This window comes from Chrysochloris asiatica, unplaced genomic scaffold (genome assembly GCF_000296735.1).
Source record: "Chrysochloris asiatica unplaced genomic scaffold, ChrAsi1.0 scaffold00282, whole genome shotgun sequence".
Classification (NCBI taxonomy): domain Eukaryota; kingdom Metazoa; phylum Chordata; class Mammalia; order Afrosoricida; family Chrysochloridae; genus Chrysochloris; species Chrysochloris asiatica.
This window is the reverse complement of record NW_006408800.1, coordinates 3,044,616-3,060,845: the sequence shown is the minus strand read 5'-3', so window position 1 is coordinate 3,060,845 and position 16,230 is coordinate 3,044,616. Positions and strand designations below refer to the sequence as shown.

General features: G+C 36.0%; 1 protein-coding gene across 1 annotated transcript in view; it reads right to left on the bottom strand.

Annotated features, from left to right (window-relative positions):
* The window catches only part of LOC102815532 (ATP-binding cassette sub-family A member 13-like), an 857,870-nt gene that overhangs the window by 133,796 nt on the left and 707,844 nt on the right, over positions 1-16,230 (bottom strand). Inside the window, exons 55-56 of the mRNA XM_006874535.1 lie at positions 14,845-14,906; positions 638-788 (exon numbers count right to left, since the gene is read on the bottom strand). Coding sequence (XP_006874597.1) covers positions 638-788; positions 14,845-14,906 — 213 coding nt within the window. The remainder of the gene's footprint in view (positions 1-637; positions 789-14,844; positions 14,907-16,230) is intronic.

Genomic DNA, 16,230 nt, shown 5'->3' with positions numbered 1-16,230 from the left:
AAAAAAAAAAAAAAAAGTAACCAGCTGAATAGGAAAGTACAAGTACCAGTTGCCATCTAATGTGGAATCCTGATATGACACTACAGGATAAGTAGACTGCTAAACATAAGGTCAGTGGTTCAAGTCCACCAGCAGCTCCTTGGAAATCCTATACAGGGTCGCTATGAGTCAGAACTAACTCTATGTCACTTAAAACCAACAACAGGTTGTTATGAGTAAAAATCAAGTTGACAGCCATGAGTTGGTTGGTTGGTTGGAAGAGCTAATGATTATAGCATTTCTTCATGTGTTTGATGAGTCGGATTGTGAGACTTCATCTCTCCTACTTCAGACATGTTATCAGGTGGGACCAGCCCCAGGAGAAGGATATCATGCTTAGCAAAGTGGAGGGTCAGCATAACAGAGGAAGATTTCCAACAAGATAGAGCTGGACATTGGCAACAGCACTGAACTCCAGCAAAGCAACAGTTGTGAAGATGCCAGACCAGGCCGAGTTTTGTTCTGGTGTACTATACTGTTGTACAATTACTGTAAAGAATCATCCTATAAAATATCATTCAAATAAATTTCTCCTTCTCCTGCAAGAGAGAAAGAAGGGTTACCACCCTTACATTCTGGAAACCTCCAAAAAGCTCACCTCAGGTATGTGCTGCTTTGGAATCCCACGCAGGCTACAGTAATAATGAAGATGCTCCCAACCAGTTAGGAGTTCATCAAGGGCATCCTGTTGTGGACAGTAGCCAATGAGAATACCAGCCTCACCGGCTGAGGAGAGGGCCACTTCATCTCTGCTTACAAAAGAAACAGCAAGAACAACTTGATTTTCTAAATAAACTTTAGCCCATTCCTTACATTTGATTCAGTTATAAAAACCTTGTTGCACAGCTTGATAAATATGATTAATTTAATAAGTAGCAATCCATATGTCTAGTGAGCGAAAAGCTTCAACTCTGGAATCAGACACTGAGATATTAAATTATGGAGTCCTGGTATGGTGCTGCAGGTTAATGCACTAGACTGCAGGATCTGTTTGAACCACAAGGTAGGTGATTCAAGCTCACCAGTTACTCCTCGGAAATGCTATACAGGACTGTTATGACTTGGAACCGACTCAGTGGCACTTAACAATAATAACAATGACATAACTGCTTTGATAATAAAGCACTGAACTTTGTATTTGACTTATGACAAATTCTCTATTAATGATTATTCTATTTATCATTTTCTTCACCAAAACAATTTAATATATCAACATCTAATATATCAACAAACCATTCTAATTATTAAAAGTTAAATATTTATTTAACAATTATATATAATCTCTCACTAAACATTTAGAAAAACAAAGAAGAGGAAATTGCTATTCATATCTTAATTCTATCATTAAGATATTGGTGTTAACCTTTCAAGTGACAAGTGACATGAATGTAAATGTGAGGACTATGTAAAAGCATTATCTACTGAAACAAAAAGAAAATATTTATTTCATATTTTTTACTTTAATATCCATCCATCATGGACTATTTGGAACTACTTAATAAATACCACGATTAACATTCTGGTTAATTTTGTACTGATTTATTTCTATATATTTTTCATATAAAAATAAATTATGGTAAAATATTTATTGAGAAATTTGCCATTTTTCAGTGTATAATTCAGTGACAACATGGCAATATGTTGTGCAATCATCACAATGATTTATTTCTAAAATGTTTTCACCACAAATACAAATTCAGTACTCACTAAGTAATAATTCCTCATTCCTCCATACTTCCAACCTCTAGTAACTACAACTAATATATGTCTCTATGCAAATGACTCTTCTACATATACGTGTGTGATTATATAATATTTGTCTTTGTCTTTCACTCAGCCTGATGTTTTCAAGGTTTATCCATGTTGTAGCATGATTCAGAACACCATTTATCTTTTAAAAGGCTGAATAATACTCCAAAGTATGGATATACCATATTTTATTTGTCCACTTGAGATATTTTAACTTTTTACTATTATGAATAACGCAGCAATGAACCCTGCATACAAATATCTGTGTGAGTCCTAGTTTTTAAGTCTTTTATGTATTTATAAGTAGATAAAATCACAGGGAATATAAAGTTTCTTAAGAAAACTTTAGTAAGCCCAATTTCTATTTGATAAATGGGGCATAATATAAAGACTTACTGACAAATCATGACTGCTAATGTTTTTGTTGCTGTGATGTTCCATGGAGTTATTTCCAGATATGCACAACAGAATCAAACATGCCTGGTCCTTTGCCATTCTCACAATTGTTATATTTGAGCACATTGGTGCTGCCAGTATTTCACTCCACCTCACAGGGGGTCTTCCTCTTTTTCGTGGACATTCCACTTTACCAAACTTGAAGTCCTTTTTCAGGGAAAAATTCCTCCTGACAACATGTCCAAAGACTAAGATATGACATCTCATCATACTCACTTCTGAGGAGCATTTTGGTTGTACTTCTTTCGAGATTGTTGTGGCTTAGAAGAAGTACAGTTTATGGTTCTTTCAATATTCTTCTCCAACACCATAATTCAAAAGTATTGAATTTTCTTTGGTCTCCCTTATTACTTAATTAACTTTTACATGTATGTTGATTTTACATGTATATTGATTGAAAACATTATGGCATAAGTCAAGGGCACCTTAGCCCTCAAAGTGACATCTTTGCTTTTTAGCATATCAAAGAGCTTTTTGCAACAGATTTGTTGAATACAGTAAGTTGTTTGATTTCTTGACTGCTGTATCCTTGAGTGTTGAATGTGGATCCAAGAAAAATGAAGTTTTTGACAACTTCAGTCTTGCCTCCATGTTGCAAGATGTTATTTATTGGTCCAGTTGTAAGGATTGTTTTCTTTACATTGGGGTGTAATCTATACTGAAGGCTGCCGATTTTTATTTTCATGAGTACATAGTTTAAGTCCCCTTCACTTCCAGCAAGCAAGCTTATGACAGGTTGGTAATGAATCTTCCTTTAATCTTGATGTCACGTTCTTCTTCATATAATCCAGTTTCTCATATTATTTGCTCACCAGGATGAATAAGTATGGTGAAAGTATATAACTCTGGGGTGCATCTTTCCTGATTTTAAACTATTCAGTATCACCTTGTTCTGTTCAAACAACTACCTCTTACTCTATATACAGGTTCCTCATGAGCACAATTGAGTGTTTTGGAATGCACATTTTTTGTAATGTTATTCATTGTATTTTATGATCCACACAGTCAAATGCCTCTGCATACTCAATAAAGCATAGGTTAACATCTTTCTAATATCCTCTGCTTTTAGCCATTATCCCTCTGATGTCAGCAGTGATATCCCTAGTTCCACGTCCTCTTCTTAATCCAAGTTGAATTTCTGGAAGCCCATAACCCATGTAATATTGCAACAATTTAATTATCTTTCAGCAAAATTTTACTTGCATGTCTGATACTAATGATAATGTTCAATGGCTTCTTGTTGTTGTTGTTTCCATTCTAATAGATCACCTTTCTTTGGAATGGACACAAACAAACATGGATCTTTTCCAAATGATTGATATTCCAGATGATTTTTTGGTATAGATGAGTGAGAGCCTTCTGCACTGCATCAGTTTGTTGAAAGATTTCCATTTGTATTCCATCAATTCTTGGCCTCTCTTCTCCCCCAGTGACTTCAGTGCAGCTTGGGTTTCTTCCTTTTATACCATTAGTTCTTGATCTAACACTATGTCTTGAAATGGGTAAGCATCAACCAATTCTTTTTGGTACATCAACTATATATTCATTCCATCCTCTCTTGATATTTCCTGCATCATTCAATATTTTGCCCATGTTTGTTGTTGTTAAGTACCTCTGAGTCAGATCAGACTCACAGTGACTCTGAGTAAGATTTCTGAGGAGTGGTTGGTGAGTTTGAACTGCCAATCTAGAGATTCAAAACAACCTTGCAGTCCAGTTTTTGTCCTACAGTATGACACCAGGACATCATTTTGCCCATGGACTCCTTCAATATTGCAACCCGAGGCTTGACTTACCTCTTCAGTTACTTCAGTTTGAAAAGTGCTGATCGGTTTTCTGACTCCAGGTGTTTGCACATTTCATTATAATATTTTACTTTGTATTCTTAAGCTGCCCTTTGAAATTTTCTGTTGAACTCTGTTATGTCCTAATTTCTCCTGGTTGCTTTAATTTTTCTACCCTCAAGAGCAAGTTTCACAGTATCTACTGATACCCATTTTGGTGTTTCTTTCTCTACTGACACTTTAAAGGCATATTCTTGTGTGGTGTTGTTGATGTCATCACACAGATTTTTTGGTCTTTGGTATCTGATGCATCAAATCTGTCCTTAAGATAATTTCTAAATTCAAATGGTATATTGTTGTTGTTGTTAGATGCCATTGAGTTGGTATCAATTCACAGCGACCCCATGTACGACAGAATTAAACACTGCCTGGTCCTTCGACAACCTCATAATCATAGCTCTATATTTAAGGCCACTGCTGCTGCCACTGTGCCAATCAATCTCATTGGGAAGTCTTCCTCTTTAACTCTGACCCTTAACTTTACAGATCATGATATCCTTCTCCAGGGACTGGTCCCTCCTGATAATATTTCCAAAGTATGAGAGATGAAGTCTGAATCCATCCTGGATTCCAAGGAGGATTCTTGTTGTACTTCTAACAACACAGATTCATTTGTTCTTTTGATAGTCCATGGTACTTTTAATATTCTCCATCACCATAACTCATATGCATAAATTCTTCTATGGACTTCTGTATTCACTGTCCAACATTCATGTGCATATGAAAATACCATGGCTTGGAGCACCTTAGTCCTCAAAAGATCTTTAAATTGTCTCCTCATATTGTATATTACCAACCATTCTACTATTTATCAACACTATATGAGGACTTCTCAGGTGCATTCCTGACAGCACTTACAATACTTAAAATGCCAGGTATTTTAAATTCTGTTCATGTGAACAACTTTCCCCTTCTTCCCCCTGCCTTCCCCTTAAAGACAAAGAATATAACCCACTGCTGTGTAATCAATTCCAACTCATAGTGACCTTCTAGGACTGACTAGAACTACTCTGTAGTGTTTTCAATGCTGGACATTTTTATGGACGCAGACTATAACATCTGTTTTCTATGGAGCCACTGGTAGGTTGCTAAGTAACTTTTAGTTGACAGTTAATTGCTTTGACCACTGGGTAAACAGTCTCCTCTGTCTGTTCTTTCTAGTTTTCTTATGTTAATTCCTGCCTCATCTATATCCACTTGTCGTTCAAAATTAGCTAGGGCATTGATCATAAAGCTTTCTATATATGTCTCTTAAAATTCTGTACTTTAATATCTGAAGAATACCAAATAATTTTTTAGTATTTTCTTATATTTTAATTTCTTATAATGTTATGTTGATAAGGTAATATATGAGGTTGTTTTCACATTTCTAAAATTTCTTTAGTGTCCCAATCAGTTTCTTTTATAATAACTAGCATTATAATGTATGCTTACTTGTTTATTCATCCTTTTAAAGTGATGAATGTTGCCAGAAAAAATATAGGATGTTCACTTATACTTGAATTTTAGATAAACAAGAAAGCTTTAAGTATAAATATTTTTCATATAATATATGTATATTTCATGTAAAAACATACATGCTATCTGTTTGTAATTCTAATTTAATTGGGATTCTAATAGAATATTTCTAAAGGATAAGTGTGGTAGTAATTATTTATATTCCCAAGAGAAGCATATAACACTGCCCAATTTACTACATTTTACAGAATTTTGTACTGCTTTTAAAATAATTTCTAATGCTAGATAAACAAAACTATTTATCAGTTCTCTGGTTTGCATTTTTAAATATATGGCAGCAGCTGAGAAAGAAGAAAGATTAAAGATGGCAGACTAGGCAGATATAGGACCTAGACCTACAACAAAGTTCTGAAAACCTAATAATTTAATGTCGAAGATTTCTATAAATTTTAGAGGTCTGATGCATCATAATCATTTTTAATCTTTCTTTAAAATAATATTTCAAGGAAAAAGTAAGGACAAACTTAGAGACATAAATACACTGTCAAACAAAAAAAATGCACAAACCAGAGAAGACAAATATGGTGTCTAGGACCTCCTAAAATTAGATACCTATGAATATATATCCAGAGATTTCATTGAAATATTAAAAAAAAAAAAAAAAGAAGAAGAAAAATGGTTATGATTCATCAGGCATCAGACAAGGGAATACCATCTAAAATTTATAGAAAACGTCAGCATTACAGTGTTAGTCTTTCAGAATGCCCAAATGAGTTCATTTTTGTATGTTGTATGAGATACAGGTCCTGTTTTGTTTTTACAAAAATGTATATTCAAGTTTGCCAGCACTGTTTGTGGAAATACTATCTCTTTTTCATTTAACATGTTTTGGTCCTTTGTCAAAAATCAGCTGTCCAGAGACTTCTGGTTGGCTGCAGCAGCAGAGCAGAGTCAGGTATGACAGGCTCTGTGGGGGAGGGGCTGAAAACCCAGAGACACTGCTCCCATGAAATAGGACCAGAGTGCAGGATCGAGCATAAGTGTCTGGGCATCAGTTTCCCACAACTACCCACGGGAAAATCGCAGTATAAAGGAAAATATTGCAATTTAGAAATCGGTCAAGAAATCAGGACTCCCTCTGTGGCCATCCCGCCCAGGCAGAGGTCAAAAGGTGGCGCTACATCCAGACCTGCACTTGGAACTGGTGCTAAAAGTAGCACAGTAACATTTGCAAAAGGAGGTGCGGGGGGGTGGGGGGGGATCCTACATATGTTTTTCCTCCTCTTCCCTGTTGTGCCTTCTTTGCCCAGCATAGACACTCTCAGGTGGGTGGGTTCACACCCCAAAAAATCCAGTGTTGCGACCACAGCTTTCCCATGAAACAGAGAGAAAGAGGCCCATCAGTGCAAGGGCAAATTCTTTGGCTGCTGCTTCTGACTTCTGTCTCAGGGTCTCAGCCCTAAAGTTAACTTGTGCAGGACCCTTTACCCCTGCCTATCCATCAAGAAAAAAAGGAGCTTTGGACTGAGAGTCAAATCATATGAACAATCTATAAAATGCAAACATAAAAAGACGCAACTATTTCAGGAAATACACTCTGCACATGCAGATACCTAACTGACCTTCAGAGATAAAAATAGTGAACAATCTTTCTCCCATTAACTTCTCAATATCTATCTGTGCACCTCTATGGTGGTGACTAGAGGAGGGGCCTGAGTGAGTGGACACCCCAACCCACTACTGGAGGCTTCTATGGTGCACACACACTGCCTGTGTACCAAGGTAACTGGACAGTTGGCCACAGTGTCATTTTTGTTTCAAAGTGGTGGTTTTTGTCTATGCTTTCCTATTGTTTCTGCTTTGGGGCCTTTTGATCACATATTTTTAATGGAGGCTGAAGCTTTTTCTCCCTACATTACACAAGAAGAGTCACCAATCAAGGCCATATAGCCAAGTTACAAGCATATGCCATTATATGCTACCAATGAGACAAGAGCCAATAATAGCTGCTAGGTATTACATGTGAAAAGGAAAGCCAATCTCCTGATCATATACACCAGGAGACACCCAGTAAGCTTAATAACACAGCAACAAAAATCCATTAAAGCACTAAAAATCTACAAAAGTACTGGAAATGGCAAACAAAAAACAACAAAAGATATCAAAACATGTCCAAACCAGAAAAGAGTAGCTGAGACAAATGAGTTGGATACAGACAAAGGATTTTGAGAAGAAGAGCAGGTTTTGGATTAGCCTGGAAGGAATTCAGAAAAATGATACATCAATAAATTCAAATGCTCCAAAAGGGGGTGGAGGAAAACAAGGAAGAAGTCAGGAAAGTACTGCAAGAGCAATCAAACAAAATTGATAAAGCATTGGAAACAATTCAAAACCTGCAAAAAGAGATCCAGATGATTAACAATAAAATATCAGAAATGGACAATACACTGAAAGGGGAAAGGAGCAGAATTGAAGAGATGGAAGCCAGAACCAGTGATCTGGAAGACAAATCTCTCAACGCTGCTAAGGTAGAAGAGCAAACAGAAAAAAGGATAAAAAAAATCTGAAGAGAGTCTAAGATTCATGCTGGGTAACATGAAGAGGAACAACTTAAGAATTATTGGCATTCTGGAACAGGAATAATCAGAGAAGGCCATAGAGGAGATAGGTGAAGAGCTTCTGGAAGAAAATTTCCCTAATATCTTGAAAGATGAAAAGATAAACATTTAAGAAGCTGAACATACCCCAGGAAGGATGGAACCCAAAAGAAAATCACTAAGACATATACTGATCAAGCTCTCCAAAATCAAATACAAGGAGATAATACTAAAAGCAGGCAGGGAAAAGAGAAATGTTACTTTCAAAGATAAGCAAATCAGATTAATTTCTGACTATTCAGCAGAAACCATGCAAGCAAGAAGGCAATGGGGAGACATATACAAAATCCTAAAAGAAAAAAGCTGCCAACTGAGAACTGTCTATCTAACAACACTGCAATCATATACAATGGTGCAATCAAAACATTCCAGGATAAACAGAAACTAAGAGATTTTGTCAAAGCCAATCCAGCACTTCAAAATATCCTAAAGGGAGTTCTTTGGACTGAAAACCAACAAGAACAGACAATAACTAGAGATGGACAGGCGTGGCAACAACACCTGAAACTCAAACGACGGATAGCAGAGTCCAGTACAGAACAAACTTAGAACAAATGAATTCAAAGGAGCTGGGAGATCAAGATCAAAATAATAATAATGTCAAAGAAGGGGAAAAAGTAGGAACAGAGATCCAGGAGGGGAGGAGGTCAGATAGAATACAGGATGCAGTAGATTGTCTTAACTGGAGAGAAAAGTTAAGGTAACCCCAAAGAAAGTTAATACTTCACAAATTACCATGAAAATGAATTTTCAAGCAGAAACAGAAAACATGAAAACTAAGAAGAAACCAACAAGAAATGGCACAAAAAACACAAACTCAGTACAAGAAGGAATGCAGAACAAAGGAACGAACAGCACTCCCCAAAAATTAACATAATGGCAGTAATTAATTCAGACCTATCAATAATTACACTGAATGTCCATGGACTGAATGCACCAGTGAAGAGACAGAGAGTGGCAGAATGGATAAGAAAACAAGACCTTTCAATATGCTGCCTGCAAGAAACACACCTTACACACAAAGACAAAAACAAACTACAAGTTAAAGGATGGGGAAAAATATATCAAGCTAACTCCAACAATAAACAAGCATGAGTGGCAATACTAATCTCTGATAAAGTAAACTTTAAGACAAAAACCAGCATAAGAGATAAAGAAAGACACTATCTCATGATCAAAGGGTCAATTGAGCAAGACAACATAATCATAATAAATATCTACACTCCCAATGAAAAAGCACCAAGATATATGAAGCAAACCTTACTAGAATTGAAAAAAGAAATAGATAAATATACAATTATAGTGGAAGATTTAAATACGCCACTTTCGAAAAGGGACAGAACAATCAGAAAGAAGCTCTACAAAGTTACAGAAGAACTAAACAACACAATCAACCAATTCGACCTCATAGACATGTACAGAGCATTCAACCCAAAACCAGCACAATATATATTCTTCTCCAGTGCACATGGAACATTCTCCAGAATTGACTATGTGTTAAGTCACAAAGTAAGCCTCCATAAATTTACAATCATCAAAATACTATAAAGCATCTTTTCAGACCACAGTGCTATAAGACATTAAGAAATCAACAATAAGAAGACCAAGGAAATAAAGTTGAATACATGGAAACTGAATTACACCCTGCTGAAAAGTGACTGGTAAAAGAAGAAATAAAATGTGAATTCACAAAGTTCCTAGAAACAAACAAGAATGAAAACACAACATACCAAAATCTTTGGGACACTGTGAAAGCAGTGCTAAGAGGACAATTTACTGCGAAAAGTACGCACATCCCCAAAGAGGAAAGCACCAAAATTAACATAGCATCTCTAGCCAAAACAAACAGACCAACAGAGGGATCCTGCAATCACCAAAAGAAAAGAAATAATAAAGATAGGAGCAGATATAAATGAGATGGAAAACAGAAAAAATATAGAAAGATCAACAGGAAAAGAAGCTGGTTCTTTGAAAGTATTAATAAAATTGGCAAAACTAACAAAAGAAAAGAGGGAGAAAACACAAATAACTCACATTAGAAATCACACGGGTGATGTCACATCGGAATCAAATGGAATCAAAAGGATAATAACAGAATACTATGAGGAGTTGTACTCCACCAAATTTGAAAACTTAGAAGAGATAGATGCATTTTTAGAGAAACACAACCTACCAAAACTTAGAGTGAAGTAGAAAACCTGAATTCTGGAGAATGTTCTATAACAAAAGAAGGAATTCATCAGGTCATCAAAAAACTCCCAACCAAAAGAGTCCAGGTCCAGATGGCTTCATGGGTGCATTCTACAAATCATGGGATTGCAATCAATGTTGCAAAATGAAATATGCAAAACTTGTTAACGGAAAACCAATTTGCTCTCTAGACTTTTACCCAAATCACAATAAATGAAAGGAAATAAACTGGATGTAACTGAGAGAGGTATAAAATAACGTAAATAAGTAAATTAAAGGATTCTACACTCAGTTTCTTTCACAATTATTTAAATTTTTTATAACTCATTAGAAACTTTAGATAATGAAAAAAAAAAAAGAGAAACCAATTTGTAGACCCAAGTTAGAAGTCATGTATATAACCCTACTTCAAGATATAGGCAGACAGAACACCCAAAGTTGCAGATAGTACGTACTTGACCTAGTCTAGATGCCTTGATAATCAGAACTTGACTAGAGGACGATTAAAAAGAACAAAATAATTTTTGATAAAAGAAACATGGGTAAATTGCTACAATTTGATGAACTTGACCTATACTCATGGAGGTAGTAACGCTAAATAGCAACAGAAAGGGAAAGAGTCTTAATATGAAGTATCACTGCTATCCCCCCTCTGTACCCTGGGCAGATAGGGATGGGCAACTTAGACACTGACTACCTAAAATGAGGGGGCAATAAAGGCATGAAGTGATTGGTTTGCAAGGTTTCAATGGGAAGTTAGTTTAAAAGTAGGTAGGGGGGAGAAAGAGTTGCCACTGAATAGTTTTCATCTTGTCTAAATGGGTCTGGTTAAAAGAGTTAATAATTAATCACTATCCAATAGTGATTAATTGTTATCATGAGTAATTGTGACTGTCACAATTATAAAGGTAGAAGTTTTGTAACAAAAACAGGGGAGTAGTTGATCTTATAGACCATCAAGGGAGAAGAGCACAAGCAGAATGCAAAACCTTATACAGAGAAGCAGCAACACCAGAGATGGAGGCAGAGATGGGGACATGGAGAGAGGGAGGAGCTGAGGAGTCTATACTCATGGGAAGAGAGGGACTAAGAGTTGATGGCCAGGAGGCAGACTTGCAGAATGTGCCCTTTGGTGGTGTAAATTGCCTGAGTGTTTAAAAAAAAAAAGAGCTAAAGGGACTAGAGAGAAATATTGTTAACCAATGGTACATGGAGGTGATTATAATCATTGTAATCAAATAAGGTGTATGATTTGTTGAATGTAAAACAGATGATCTGCCCTGTGATCTTTCACTCCACAATAAAAATCTTAAAAAAAAAAAAAAGGTAGGTAGACAGATGAACATTTGATTTTATTAAAGTAAAATGTTTATGGTATCTATATATATGTATAGCTAGATATAGATTTGTATAGGTATGTTTAGAGATGTATAGAGATGTATAGCTAGATCTATATATACACACACACACACACACACATATTTGGAGCTCTGGTAGCGTAGTGGTTACGAATCGGGCTGCTAATCTCGTGGCCAGCAGTTGGAAACTACCAGCTGTTTTGTGGGAGAAAGATGAGACTTTCTGCTCCTGTAATGATTTACAGCCTCGGAAACACTGGACAGGGTCACTATGAGTTGGAACCGACTCCATGGCACATAGCAACAACAATATATATATATATATATAAAAACTGTGTATATTTGATAAACAAAGTTCCTGGGTAGTAAATGGGATAAACAATACAGCTAAAGGTAGAAAGTCAGAGTTCCCTGGTGGATGGCCTGGTAATTTACTTCTGAAAAATCAGTCACTGAAAACCCTAGTGAGCACAATTCTACTTTGACACCCATGAGATTATGATGAGTTGGAGTCACTAGAAGGCAGCTATTTTTTACACATGATTAACTATCTCTGCACTCCTGAAGAGTGGTACTGCTAGGAGTGTGTGGTCAAATCTGTCAGAGGGGTGGCGACAAAATGAGTGTCTATAAAATTTTGTTGCTGAGGAATCCTGTTGTGGTACTGTGGGTTAATGCGTTAGACTGCAAAGTCAGTTTGAACCACAAGGTCAGTGGGTCTCAATGGCACTTAACAACAAAAACATGTTTCAGTAGAAGTGTATCAATGCTAGGGTAAGAATAATGTTATTTTAATGTTCACTAGATGTTTATTTTCATATTCTGCTCTGTCTACCTCATTTGAAATTGTTAAATTCATTTTGTTGAGTATTTGAATTATATAATTTTTAAAATGTTCATATTAATTGCAGTAGCAGTATAAATATTCTTCTACTGTTTTTAACTATTTCTTAAAATAGAAATTCAATTCAAGAATAATGCTAAATAATGATATTGATAGAGTTATTCACAGCTCCCATCAATATAGGAAACTTTCAGACAATTATGGGAATGTAAATTTATTCTTGCTTTCAAAAGCAGCTATGAGGGTTTCATTGTTCAATTATATTACAAATTATACAGTGGAAATATAAAGGGGAGTCAGCTTAATGTAAACCATATGGCTTTGTTTCCTTCTGAAACTTCTGATTTCTTTGTCCATTTGTACTAAATACAAAGGCTCCCAAAAAACTCATTTCAACTAACAGTGACTCTATAGAACCAAAACCATGGGGTTCCCAAGAGTATAATCTTTATGGAAGTAGACTGCTACATTTGGATTCCAGGGAGCAAATGGTAGGTATAAGCTGCCAATCTTTCAGTTATTAGTCAAGTGCTTTAGCCACTGTGCCAACAGATTGCCTTAAAAATATATCCCATCAAACAACAAAAATACAATTCCTTACTTCTATAAACTGCAAGCAAAAATCAACATTTGAGAGAACTTAAATCCTATACAGCATGATATCCTTTCAGAATGTTAACCAGAGTGTACCTAGTTCCCAAAAACAAGTCATCATGTATGTCAAAACTGGCATTATGCAAAAATGCAGGATGATTGTTTTAGATCACAAAATAGAGGGTGGCTACATCATTATATAATTGCCAAATCACAACATTATATAACTACCAACTTACCTCATGACACAATTGCCAAAACACTAAGAATTGAGGCCCAAGCAAACTGACACATAGCCTTAACCATCACAGTCAGCATTGTACTCAGGTCATACCGCAGCACTACTGTCAGCTACATGTCACTAATGTGCAAAATAGTTGCATAGCAGATTTTTTTTACTATAGTTACAGTGAGAAATCATGAATAATGAGACAGGTGTGTGATTTTCTTGTCACACCTATAAAGAAGCCCTAGTGACACAGATTAAGTGCTTCCTGCTTTTATCATTTTTAGGATGAAAGATATTGCAGGCCAGACTCCTGAGGGAATGTCCTTTCAAATGATTGGTGGTTCAAAGCATATCTCATCATAAGGATGATTACATTATATTAGATCTCACCATGCGGTTACTATGTCTTAACTGACAAACCACTGTAATACTTGGCCCCTGAAGTTAACAAAGAACTTTACTCATCTCACCTATATAAACCTCAAGCACTTACTCAGTTAATTAACCAACTCTGAGCTCTGGTAGTGTAGTGGTTCCGAATCGGGCTGTGAACCTTAAGGTCAGCAGTTCGAAACTACCAGCTTTTCTATGGGAGAAAGATGAAGCTTTCTGCTCCTGTAAAGATTTAAAGCCTCGGAAACCCTGTACAGGGTCGCTATGAGTAAGAATTGACTCCATGGCACATAACCACCACCATTTCCTATCCTTGAGCATAATTAGTGTTTTCATCTCCTGACATAGACTAATCAAAGTATAATTACATTTTCTGTCTGCAGATAGCAACTGTCATACTTTTAAGAGTTAAGTCAACATAGATACCAAATTTATTAAGTATGTACTATTTGGAGCCACAATTTCAATAGTTGAACTTCATTAATGTTAGGTAAGGGATTATTTCTTAAATGACAACCATATGTCTGTTATGAGACAAGGTGATTTTTATATGAGATATCATTGAAGTTCATTCAAACATCTGAGTAATTATTTCCAGTGTATGGTGGAGGAAACTAGACTGGAATGTGGAGAGGAAGAGAAAGGGAGCTCATCAAATGTAGAAAGGTTGCTGTGGTTTACTATTGAGTCAATTCTGCCTCCTACTGATCCTATCTGACAAGGCAGAACTGCTTCATAGAATTCCCTAGCCTATAAATCTTGATTTTCACCTATGCAGCCCTTAGTAGGTTCAAACTGCTGATCTTTGGCTAGCATCAAAGTACTTTAGCAACTGTGCCACCAGGGCTCCTGTAAAAGGGAAAATTAAACAAAAAGTGACCTTTGTGATACATTCTAATTCTATCAGACTGAATACAAATAATTTAAAACAATATTACCCCCACTTTCTGAAGATGACTAAAAATCAAATAACTATATTGAAAAAGAACTATATGAAAAGGAAAGAATCAAGTATTTATTAATCCTTTCCTACATGAACTGCATTTCAGAGTAACCAAACAAAAATGGAAGGATCTCCTTAAAACTGTTTTTCAACTAATCAACGAAAACAAAATTATAGCATTAGAATATCACCATATTGCAATCTCCAGTGAATTAATGCACATAGGCACTGAATAGAAAAACTACTAAGATCAAAATAATGTGAAAACCAGATATTATATTTATCTTGATGAAAAAAAAAAACTACACAAACTGGTGCTTAGTCATGCCCAAAAAATTGAAGTTGAGTCTGATCAAGCCTCAGATTCAGCTACAGTTAGCAAGAAATAGGGACCTGGAAGAAACATGTTAGACATCTTCATCACTATACAATCAGCAATGTGCAGGTAACTTTAGGAGTAAAATTGCCTGGATTCTTTAGCAGATAAAGTGTAAATAAAATAAAAGGATGTAGGTAAAGTCTGTAGATTAAGATAATTGAAATTTGCATCAAGTTTTACAAATAAGCAACATTAAACTATAGTTCTAGTGATATACTCTTGAGTGAAAAGATCATAGAGACCTTTAAGAGAAAGGGATGGGTTTTCTGAAGACGCAAAAGCAGCAAAGCTTATATATGTGTGTATACCGAGAGGTTTGTATCCAGGAAATGGCTCACACAGATGTAGAGGCAGGCAAGTTCTAAGTCCATGAGTGAGATGTCAGGCTAAAGTTTTCTCCTAACATATGCACTGTTTGGGACTGATGAACCCCAAATTTCCAAGTCAGTTGATAGGCTTCTGGCTGCAGATACAAATAAATCCAAGTTCAGCAGTTAAGATGGCAAGCTGTTGATGGCTCCCAGTATCAGCAATCAATGCATCAGACTGCTGGGCCAAGTCCAAAGAATTGGAGGATCCAGACCCAACAAAAAGAAAGCAAGCATTGCCAGAACTTTGTCCAATAAGTTGGAATCAGGTTGCAGCCCCGAGGAAACTTTCTTTCAACTGGTTTCCTGATTTCATCATGGAAGTCCTTACATTAGATCTCAATATGGAGGATTACACACATTAACAGTGAAACCACTGAGACTCCTGACCCAGTCAAGTTGACACAAAACCTCATCAAACGGTTGTTATGGGGATAGGCACAGAGAGGCCTTCCAGATTATCTGATAAGATTAAAATTCTTAGCCTGAGTCTTAGACACAAAAAGTTTTCTATACAAGAGAATACCCAAATGTGTAGCTAGTACCCACTAGACATAGCTTCAATAGATTGATGATCAGAACTTGACTAGAGGAAGATAATTTTTTGTTGTTGTTGTTAAAGGAAACAAGTGTAAATTGCTACAATTTGATGAAATTGATCTATACTTATGGATGTAGAGGCTCCAAATACCAACCCAGAGGGAAGGAGTTGTCACATCAAGGATTAAT